This window comes from Brachycentrus maculatus, unplaced genomic scaffold, assembly GCF_059751285.1.
Source record: "Brachycentrus maculatus isolate JH-2025_06_01 unplaced genomic scaffold, ASM5975128v1 h1tg000115l, whole genome shotgun sequence".
Taxonomy (NCBI): Eukaryota; Metazoa; Arthropoda; class Insecta; order Trichoptera; family Brachycentridae; genus Brachycentrus; species Brachycentrus maculatus.
Genome location: NW_028280868.1, coordinates 3354174 through 3366198, shown reverse-complemented (window position 1 = coordinate 3366198; position 12025 = coordinate 3354174). Strand labels below are relative to the sequence as shown.

The 12025-nt window shown below is 32.9% G+C and overlaps 1 protein-coding gene across 2 annotated transcripts in view; it reads left to right on the top strand.

Annotated features, from left to right (window-relative positions):
* The window catches only part of Btk (tyrosine-protein kinase Btk29A), a 117260-nt gene that overhangs the window by 19220 nt on the left and 86015 nt on the right, over positions 1-12025 (top strand). For both annotated transcript variants that reach the window (XM_088259247.1, XM_088259248.1), the window contains exon 4: positions 10430-10627. In XM_088259247.1, coding sequence (XP_088115373.1) covers positions 10430-10627 — 198 coding nt within the window. The remainder of the gene's footprint in view (positions 1-10429; positions 10628-12025) is intronic.

The following is a 12025-nucleotide window of genomic DNA, read 5'->3' as shown; positions in this document are numbered from 1 at the left end:
GCTGCTTAGCCGAGGCCGGTCCAGTGGACAAATTTAATATAATATTACAATAACGACATACGGCGCTGGCTGAATGATCGTAATTTGCGAGACTTAAGGCCCAGTATTCGATAAGTCGCAACTTAATTTTCTAGGGGTAAAAATCAACTACCTAAATTGTTACCTGGATTTAGAAACCCATTTTACGTAATTGTTTGTTTTCTCAAAACACCGTTTTTGCATTGAAAAAATAAGTTTTTCTTCGAAATAATAAAGACTAGTAATCTAGATTTCTAATGACGTTTTTTCGTGATGCGTGTCAATTTTTTTTATGATGCATTCACTTTCCAGTTCAGCAGATAGCTTTAAAGAGATACTAAGGCGATTTTTTAATGATTCATTAACTGAAATTCAGTATTTGCTATTTGAAGTGATCCCTTTTCTGGCAGTTTTGGGCAGTTTTCATAAGAACCAGATTTTTAAAAAATATTTAAAAAATTATTTCGACCGGACACTAGGAGCATTGAATTTTTTTAGCTATTTTTACCAGGGTCAACCCTTCTGAATTCAATAAAACTATTTGAGACCGCTCAGTTTCACTCAAATCACGTTTTGTTTGGTTTTTGTATGCAAATAATGAAGGTTTAAATGAAAAGTACAAAAAATGCACTTTTTCAGTGATTAAAATAACTGGAGAGCAATGTTTCACATCGCTCACTCCTTTCAAGAACGTCATAAATCAAAAAACTTGATTTTTCAGGAGAACGTTTTTAAAGTTTGAATATATAATACAATCTATTAAAAATAAATATCAAGCCACTTATTAAACTTTTTATTGTGCAACAGATCTGTTTAGGTAAAATCTGAAGGTTTTTTCTCCATTTGAAAAATATTTTGTATTTTTAAAAAAAATAATTAAACAATACATTTTCTTCAAAATGCAAAACAACCCTTTCTGCCCTGTAGCGGGTAAATATTAAGTTAAAAATATGCCGCTTCTGCTGGGATATAGAAAATTTTCTGGGCATTCCGAAAACATGCACAACTGAAAATTTACGAATTTTGGTTTACGACGTTCTTGAAAGGAGTGAGCGACATATAAAACTGACCCTTGAAATTAGTAAAAAGACAGTTTTTGAATAAACCACGCCCCTAGCTGTCGTAGGTCGTGATAGCAAGTAATAAGTAGTAGGTAAAATCCATCAAAATACGATACAATCCGAAAAGATTGCAAGAATTCATATTTAAAGACATAAACCAATTCTGTAGGGGGTGCCTAATACATTTGGCCACCACTGTATACATAAATTTATATCCTAGATATCGCTCACTCCTTTCAAGAACGTCATAAATAAAAAAACTTGATTTTTCAGGAGAACGTTTTTAAAGAATAATAATAATATAATACAATGTATTAAAAATAAATATCCATCCACTTATTGAACTTTTTACTATGCAACACATCTTTTTATGTAAAACCTGAAGGTTTTTTCTCCATTTGAAAAATATTTAATATATTTAAAAAAATAATTAAAGAATACATTTTCTTCAAAATGCAAAAACAACACTTTCTGCCCCGTAGCGGGTAAATATTAAGTTAAAAATATGCCTCTTTTACTGAGATATAGTACATTTTCTGAGCATTCTGAAAACATGCACAACTAAAAATTGACGATTTTTGATTTATGACGTTCTTGAAAGGAGTGAGCGATATGTAAATCATAATGGATACCCTACAAATGTCTTCCAGAAAATAAGGACATTTTAATGATATTCCTGTGAATTATAAATTGAGAATTACAAACAAATGGAATGAAACAAGCAGGAACATTAGCCCTGAGCAATATAATATTCAAAGGTCCTTGATAAAGGTTTTATGTAGCTATAAAACGCTTTGTAGAGACAGTCGAGATTAATTAATTATTTATTCGCCTCTCAGTCGATCTGAATATTGAATACATGAACGTTAAAAGTGGGCCCATGTCTACAAACCTATCTAAGAAAATGTGAGTCAAATATTTTATATTATTAATATTATTAAAACATAATAATGATTATTTTAATACATAGTTTTTTTAGTTATAAACTGATTCAAATTTAACTAGTAGATGTAAAAAAATATATAAGGTGTACCCGGCTACAGTCTGGTTACGTGGAAAAGAAAAAAAAATCACAAAAGAAAAAGAAAGCACACATTTCAAACCATGAATAATTAAAAAATTAGTTATGAATGAAGTTAATTAAACAAGACAATCATTTTAAGATATAAATTTCATTAATTGATTCGGCGGTCACTTTATGGTAATGTTTATACATTTTAAATTAATGTTTTACTAGGTAAAAGCCACCATTTCTTGAAATCTATTGTGACACCTGTTTGAAAATGATAAACTATATTTCATGAAGTTTTGCCTTTTAAAGAATTCAGTTCGTTAAGGAGAACGCAAATAGTATTTTCAAAGGTATTTCTAACATAATTTTTTTTCTAATGAAATATGTATTCATAAAATATGACCGAAAATTATAATAACTAATAAATGAACGAAAATTTTGATTACCGTGAATCAAATCTAGTATCAAATGTATCATTTTCCCAAGTTATTGATATGGTAAACTTAAATTTAATTAATACTGTAACTTGAATTGGCATGTTTTCATAGTATGTTTGTTATATAAACAATATTTTCAATAATGTTACCCTGTTACTTTATTAATTCTACATTTGTGTAAATTTTGCGGTCGTGATTGGTTTTCATATGTAATAAGTTTTAGTTATTATTTTAATATCCAATTTCTGCGTTCCCATCGGTAAATATTTAACACGTTTTACTTATTTTCGCCTGAAAGTTGTTTGTTTGAAAATATGTATTCATATTTGAATTATCAGTTTTCAAATTTGATGGGAAATTTCCCCAAACCTATTTCCATCAAATTAAATTTTACATTTTTCGCTGTCACTAACTTTACTCATATTTTTTTAAATCAGTCATTAAAATAGTGATTTCTAATCGGTAAAATGTGAATATTTATAGCTAATTGCTTGAATTAATAATATATTAAGACCAAAGCGATAATTTAATCGCTGTAAACATGAAAAAACATCGAGATGATTTCGTGCATTTGGGATGTTTGTGTGTATGTTTTCTAGGGATGGAGAGACTGATAAAGATATTGAAAAGATAGATATAGAAAGAATAGTGGATTAGAAAATAATAGCAGTAATGGCTAATCGCAAAAAAACGCTCCTCCGAAAAATCTGTGCAAACGCAGATACGACAGTTCGTCACCTGAATGCCGATCTTACCTAAATCGTATACAAGCGTGTTTCGTTCAAATAAATACCTATTTTAACATTACGAATCTAAATATTCTTAAAATACTACTAAGAGAACGCACTTTCGACAGTTTAATTGCCTCCCCTGTTGAACTTCCTTATTAGCAGTTAGGATAGTTCTCCATTCAAGCGAAGAGTTAATAAGGAGAAAAGAGGAAAGATCCTACCTATATTCAAAATGTAAATTCAAAAGAAAAACGTCTTTGACACTATAAAAAAATCTCTTTGTGAACGAGCAAAGATAATTTATAGACTTATATTAAAATTGAAGGTTTCTTTTTGTAAACTTGTATAAAATTAATGTACATAGCAAATATTGTTACACTGTCAAATTATGATTTGGGTTCGCTACACTGACTACAATGAATTTCAACATTCGCAAAGGCGCCCGTGTTATACCATACATTCTCAAAATGTTTCGGGTTTGTATTTCAACAAAGGGTGCCTTAGGTACATAATATTTTACGCTACGTTCGCATTTCTTAAGTGGCATAAGTAAATAACCGTTTGCGAAATTGTACCAATCTGTTTCCCTAAGCAAACTACACTACGTTGTTTGCTTACTTTTTCCACTTTTGGTATAATCCGAAAGCATTATAAAGACTTGTCTATGGGTAGAACTAATCTTATACAGTGAAAACTCGAGATAACGGACTAATGGGGGGAGGGTGTATCCTTTAAAGTCGAAAGTCTGTTATATAAAAAACAGATTTAAAATAAATTTTAAAAACCATGCAACCAAAAACATTCAATGTGTTAAGTGACAGCAGTTTCAAGAAGAACGCTGTCCGCCATGAGTTATGCTTAGTTTTGCGTGATTTGCTGTTGTGTTAAATAGATGGCGCTGCCATAGCGGTAAAAACTGTTTTACGAAAAATCCCTGCCACATACGATTTCAAAGCAATCCGCTAATTACTTTAGAAAATTTATGATCTTGAACAAATGAACATTCACAATTTATAAAGAAAGTATTCCTTGTGTCTTTCTTGTTAATTTTATTATTTCTCTCTTATCATTCGCTTAATTTTAGGTCTAGTTGACGATTAAAATTTAGGATTCATCTTAATTAAGGATATTCTCAACAACCTAGATTTCCATTCCGTTTAATCATCCATAGTAGCATGCCTGAGGTGTTTTCCTAGTACTTAATATAAGTATAGTGAAGAGTTAATAATTTTCTTTGGCCATTTGGACTTGTTCGCTGATTACAGTTTATTTCGACTTTGGGCGTCGGCATCCAAAGGAAAACTAATTGTAAAGATTTTTGTTTGTGAGAAAATTCGGTTCTACGCTTGTATACTTTGCAATAAATGGAATCTCTTTTGAAGTGGAAGATTTTTATTTTATGTTTTATCGATAAGTGCCAATATTTCAAGGGCTAAGCTCCGGGGATAATTGAAGCTGTAAGGTTTTTGCGATATGGGTAATTTCGACGAAACGCTCGTTAAACGAAAACTAATTGAAAGATGTTTGTTACTGAGAAAATTCGGTTTATATACTTTGAAGTGGAAGATTTTTGTTTTACGTTTTATTGATAAATCGCAATTTGAACATTTTGAAGGACTACGCTCTAGAGAAAATTACAGCTTAACGATTTTTGTGATATGGGTCATTCCGACGTTACAGTCTGTTCACAGTTATTTTACCTCTATTTTTTAAAAATTGTAAACAGTCAATCTTTGTTTTATAAATAAAATTATAAATGTTCGTTTATACAAAATCTTAAATCTCCTTAAGTTTTTCACGGATTTTATTAAATTTTAGACACAACCTTGTATTAGATAACGCGATAACGATTGTTTTTATCTTTATAAATACATTCACAGTTTTTTCATCAGCGACGGCAGCGCCATCTGTTAAACATTACAGAAACGCATTCTGGAATATTGCTCATGGTGGACAGTGTGGTTTTTGACAGCCAATTATCATTTTCAATGTTTTTTATTGCATTGTTCTTTTATTGATCCTTAATATTTTCATAAATCATAGAACAAATGTGTGCTTTCTACAACATTTCAAATGTGTCCAAATACATGTTCACAAATCTGGATTTTCTCCAATTAGGAGTTACTTTTTACTTTTTTTTTGACAAATCTCAACAAAGATGAAGAATAATACGGAAGTCAATTTGGAAATTAATGCCCAGACTTCCATATTCTTCTTCATCTATGTTGACATGTCTAAAAAAATAATGTGTGCCTTTTCTTTTCCATTTCACCAGACTGAGCTACACCGACGCGTTGCCTGACACAGCTAGCAATCTTTTGAAAGCGAAACAACTCGTGCGTCAGGGGGTTAACTTTTTTTTTCAAATATCGTGAGAACAGTCGAGCTAATGAAATCATAACTCTAACATATTTATGGCAATTTTTCCCCTTCAATTTGCCCCGTGTGTGTTTAACCCTCGGGCGCTGGAACAGGTTGAATGTAAGCGCGGATATAGTGACAGGTAGTTTGTTTTCGTTTGCCCATACGAGATTTTATTCCGCCGTTTATATAATTATGTTGTTGCTTGCTCTAATCGCCACGTGATATTTTTTATCAGCCGTTTTGACATGCCGTAAGTTTGAGAACCGGTTCGCCGTGCGTCTGTTATGTGTCTTATCCCTAGAATGGCAAGGTTCCAACTCGTTTCACCATGCTTCTAATACAATTTAATTTCGATACGATGTTTTGATTTCCAGTATTGTCCGAAATATAAATAGGTCGTCATTTTTTATTTATTTATTTGAAATCCTTTCAAATGATATTTTGTTATTTTTTCATTTAAATTTTACTTGGTTAATACCATTATTTGTTAAAATCTTTTGTGACACGTGTTTCGATGCATTTTGCATCATTTTGATAAATAAATGAAAATTTGAAAAGAAAATAGCCATATCTTGTAGATATCAAATAAAGGGTATCTGCGAAATAAAAGCTTTCTCAAACTAACCATAGATGGTTCCAGTATACTCACAAATAAAGCGTCATGAGATTTATGAAATATGTAGGAGTTCTAAAAAATCCAGTAGTGTGGTTGTCAATCATGGGTAGAATGGTGAATATTACACATGTGTAAAGTGATCACTTAACCAGCCTATGGCCTACTTCTGTATTCTTCTTCATCTATGTTGAGTTGTCAAAATGTAAAAATAACTTTCGAGTGGAGAAACCCAGATTTGTGAAGAAGGATTTGGACACACTCGGAAATGTGAATAAAAAAACTTGTATAAGGAAATATTAGCCCACTAATATTTTGAAAAGTAGATACCAAGCAAATTTCCCCGGAGGAAATATATATTTTATACTGAATAGATTGTTTTGTTAATTGTAACCTTGTCATTCTGAGGGTTCGATATGTGTCTCCGAAACGAGTATGTATTGTGAAACTGACAGTCGTGTCGGTGTGCTCATTTTACAGTGACATATATGTACGATATTAAATTTTCCAGTAGAGCCTGCCGAGGTTACTTTTCCCCATGACCGCGTCGTCTAGTTTCCATCCCGTCTAAACGTTTTCGCGAAATATTGTAAGAATGTTGGAAGGTATAGGAAAATGTTAGGTGAAGAAATTTCTAATCAACGTTCAACACTTTAATTCTCACCGTGCTGTCACTGATCCAAGATATTAATTGAAAAAAATATGTTGATTTTTTCAAACTTTCTTTTATACTCGAGAAACTTACGGATAAGATAGGATCAAGTCGGCGCACTTGTAAGATGCTTCAGATATGAGGGTTAAAAAATATTTAGCATCCTTTTTCCACCTCAAAAATATTATAATAAATTATTTTCCATACTCATCCTCAAATTGTTTATCGATTAACTTATATTTTCATATAAATTTTATAAATTTACAAAATGAAGGAAAATAAGTAAATTACAAAAACAAAGATCGTGGATGCTTTAAAAGAATTTCGTCATTTTAACCCTAACCAACGGAACTTGTTTCAATATATCTTAATACGGGACGTAAAATGTACGACCATAAGAAAAACTGGTTGTCGGGTTGTGGTCCCGTGGTTAGTGTCGCGGACTCTAAAGTCAGAGTTTCTCGGTTCGAACCCACTCTACCGCAATTTGATATTATTTCTAATAATGAGCCGCTTAGGCTCACAGAAATAGTATGAAATGGAAACATTTGTGTAAATAATAAAAACACAAATACTAACTTATGTATTTCTTTTTTATATAAAAAAAAACATACACACACATTTTACCCAAAACAAAAATATTTTATAAATAAGTGCTATGTTTGTTAGAAGTTTATATAAATGCGAACATAAAATCTCTCTGAAAATTAAGATACCTGTTGTCACTTAAATTTTTATATGCGTTGCTTCGGTGCTCCACACAAATGGATGTCCATCGTAAATTTTACGAATGTCCCGTTAACTAGGGTTAAAAATCGATCGTTAAGCCCGTATTGAAAATTGGCCTGTACGTAATACTGAATTTAAAATAAATATTTTCGCCTTAATTCAAAATGATTTTCCTCAGATTTACATACATATAAGTAAGTCGCTCCGCCGAGAAAAAGTCGATGTAATGTAAACATCTCTGTCCAGGCGGGTATAAAATATCAACATTCGTGTTTTCTTATCATCACTTGAAAAATCATTCGTGTGATTTAAAAATATATATATTTTAATGATATATATTCGAAGGTTGCCGGAGGTTCATCCTCTAACGTCTGGAGTCGGAGTTAAAATGACGCATTAGGGTAGGGTTCAGTAAATAACATGAAATTGAATTTCACGCGAAGAAGAAAGTTTCATACGTTCGTTTATTGGAAAAGCATTAATTTTGTAACGTAATGAGGTGAGTAAAGTGAGGGGAAAACATTCAAAAGTTATTTATTCACATTTATCAAATACTTTACGAACTCCAACAAAATGTTTTTGACATAATTATTTATTTTAATTTTTATTACGTAATTGTTGTTTCTAACTCTTATCCACACCCAATGGTGCACAAGGCACTGCATTCTATCTAATAGTAATGTTATTTTGTTTAAAATTTTGTACTGACTTTTCTTGGTGGAATTGCATTTTATATAATAAAACAACAACTTTATCCACCTGTTTTATTTGACCAGTGACTATAATCACTGGTGATATCGGTAACGACGAATCAAAACGACCGGTCACTGGTCAAATAAAATAAACGTGGAAATAGTTATTTTATTTTATGGTGATATCTTGGGTTAGGGGTCGTTTAAAGATTTTACTGTCGTTAAACCATACTTTTTAATTTCTTACCCTATAATCAATGAATCTGTGAATAAGCCATCGGGTCAGCGTTGGTGCGTTCATGCGTTAGTAGGGATCTTTATGAACTCGAAACTGGGATCCGCTCATTCAACCAATATATTGTATTACATAGTACCATATATATTTAATATAACCAACGATATATGAACCGATCATTGAGATACGAACGACCCACGTCTAATAAATAACATAACACACAGTCCCTATCAAATTTTGTACGTTTAGTTATAACATACAAAATTTATCCGCCTCCGTAGTATAATGGTCAGCACGCCCGGCTTCCGTTCTGGAGGTCCCGGGTTCGATTCCCAGGTAAATCACTCTAATATTTATTTGTTTTCCTGGACTGGTACCTAAAGCGGAAAGCTGATCACCTTCCCTCCTTGTGTTAACGATCAAGATAATACTGTGTTTATGTGCTGCAGTGCCCTATGCGCCATTGGTGTGCGGATAAGGGTGTGAAGAAGTTATAACATAGTACATATTTATATTATACGTAGTACATATCGCTCACTCCTTTCAACAACATCATGTATCAAAAATCGTCAATTTTCAGCTAAGCATGTTTTCGGAATGCCCAGTAAATGTGATACATGTAAATGTATCCCAGCAAAAGAGGCACATTTTAACTTAATATTTACCCGCTACAGGGCAGAATGTGTCGTTTTTGTGTTTTAAATAAAAGGTATTCTTTAATTATTTTTAAAGCATATTAAATATTTTTCAAATGTAGAAAAAACATTCGGGTTTTACCTAAAAAGATCTGCTGCACAGTAAAAAGTCCAAAAAGTGACTTGATATTTATTTTTAATGCAGTTCATTTTATTCTTAAGCTTTAAAAACGATCTCCTGAAAAATCAAGTTTTTTTGATTTAAGACGTTTTTGAAAAGAGTGAGCGATATGTACTTTTTATTACTTCTGAAAAAACACGCAATGAGTAATTGATCCTCAAATATAAATTCTCGTATATATACGCCAGTTTTGCTTTCCATAGTCAGTGGCGGTGGAAATTTAGCACGGAAATATAATTTACCCGCGGGACGGACATTCCAGGAAGCCGTGTTGCCATACTATCGTTAATTTAATTTTACCGCTCGTTTTGCGTCACTTAGTAGGAGGAAGGACACAGCGTAGTTATACACAATTTATTAGTAGCCGTGACGCGGGGCACACTACATCCCCGAACATGCGTGTAATTATGTTATATGTCCTCTGGGATCCTAGTACCTGAGAACCAGCGATTGTTACGTGACCGCTGCTTACCTCTCTTATTATTGTTGCTATTACTAATACTAAAATTACTTAAATTACTAATACTTATACTAACAATTAAATTGTTCATAATTAAGTGGTCAAATAAAAGTACCTGAAAAATTAAATGTTATTTCAGGATCTCTCTCCTGAAAATCATTCACTTTGTAGTGAGGCATGATTAATTTATGTAAAAAAATTGTGTTTCACCACTTGAATATTATATTGTTACGACTAGTTTTGAAAGCTACAATTTTTTATATTCAAACCCGTAGATGGAACCCGTGTAGTGATGCATCTGTACGGAAGCATCACTACACGGAATCACACGGAATTTCACTGTCCGGTAGTCTGGTTAGCATGATAAAACGGATGATTGGCTTGGATTGGCTTGTTCTTTCTTCGGATCGGTGCGTGATCACAGTGCGCGTAAAATCCGAAACGGTCGTAGTCGCTTATATTTTTTAAAAAAACGGACTGCCGTACGGTAAAATTCCGTATAATGCACAAACGCTCCTGAAGTAGACAAGAAGGTGTACATAGAGAAGTGCGATCGCTTGTGGTTAAGTCGCAGAATGAGCGCGTGTATGACGTGCGGTCCTGTTGCAGTGTGCGCCGGGAACGCGGCGCTGAGCGCGCGCTACCACAGCGGGCTGTGGGCGGGCCGGCGCTGGGCGTGCTGCAGGGCGGCCGTGCGCGCCGCGCCCGGCTGCGAGGCGGCGGGCGCCTGGGCTGCGCCGCCCGCGGAGGCGGCCCCGCTACTGCCGCTGCTGCTCCCCGACCCGGCGCGCCTCTCCGTCGACTCGGGTGAGTTGGCACGCCGTGCCTGTTCCACTACTACCCTGAAAATGAAGAGACACACTCGTCTGTCCTGACATACATCCCTGGCCTACTCATCATCCATGCATGCCCTCCGATTACGTAGTTTTTTTTGACACCACCAGATTTCATTATTCCCTTATATCATCGAATGGTGATACAGTGTTTTTTTCATTCAAATGCAACGTTTTTCATATGAAAACCAACCTTTTTTTCATATCAAAAGCAATCTTTTTCATTTCGAAAGCAACCTTTTTCATTTCAGATACAACCTTTTTATACCAAAAGCAACCTTTTTCATTTCAGATACAACCTTTTTATATCAAAAGCAACCCTTTTCATTTAAAATACAACCTTTTTTATATCAAAAACTACATTTTTCCTTTCAAAAACATTTTTATATTTCAATGAAATTATATGAAAAACGTTGGATTTGAAGTGAAAAAAGTTGCTTTTGAAATGAATAATGTTGTATTTTAAATATAAAGAGTTGTATTTGAAATGAAAAGGGTTGTATTTGAAATGAAAAGGGTTGCTTCTGATATGAAAACAGTTCTATTTGAAATGAAAAAGGTTGCTTTTGAAATGAAAAGGAATGCTTTTTGTATGAAAAAGGTTTATATGACATACAAAAGGTTACTTTTGAAATTAAAAAGATTGTACATATTTGAATAAAAAAAAAACTTTATAAGGAGATAAGTGAAACAGTGTAATTTTTAAAATATTGTATGTTATCATCTTGCAACATTCTATAAGATAATAATTAATAGTCTACTAATTTTCGCACTCGACGATTAGATTCAAATTTTACAAGTTACGGAACTCTAAACCGATTAATTTGAAGATTGCTATGTTTGCTTCCATGCTTTGTAAAATGGATATTCGTGGTAAATTGAAGCAAGTTTGTTAACTGATCCTCAGATAGTTCCCAAAGTTTCAATTCCTATCCCAATATGACTTAATAACAAATTATTCGCCTTTACCCAAACGGCAGCGATATATATATATATATATATATATATATATATATATATATATATATATATATATATATATATATATATATATATATATATATATATATATATATATATATATATATATATATATATATATATATATATATATATATATATATATATATATATATATATATATATATATATATATATATATATAATAATAATAATAACCATATCCGCTCCCTAGGTGGAGCATATGGAGTCCACAAACTGTCTCCAGGCTTTTCTGTCAGCTGCCAGCTCCCTTGCATCCTCCCAAGTCAGATCCGCGTCGCGAAGTTCTGACGAGAACTGCCGACGAATTGTCAGCAATGGTCGTCCTGGGCGGCGCGAACCTGATGCCTTGTAAAAGAGGCAAGCTTGA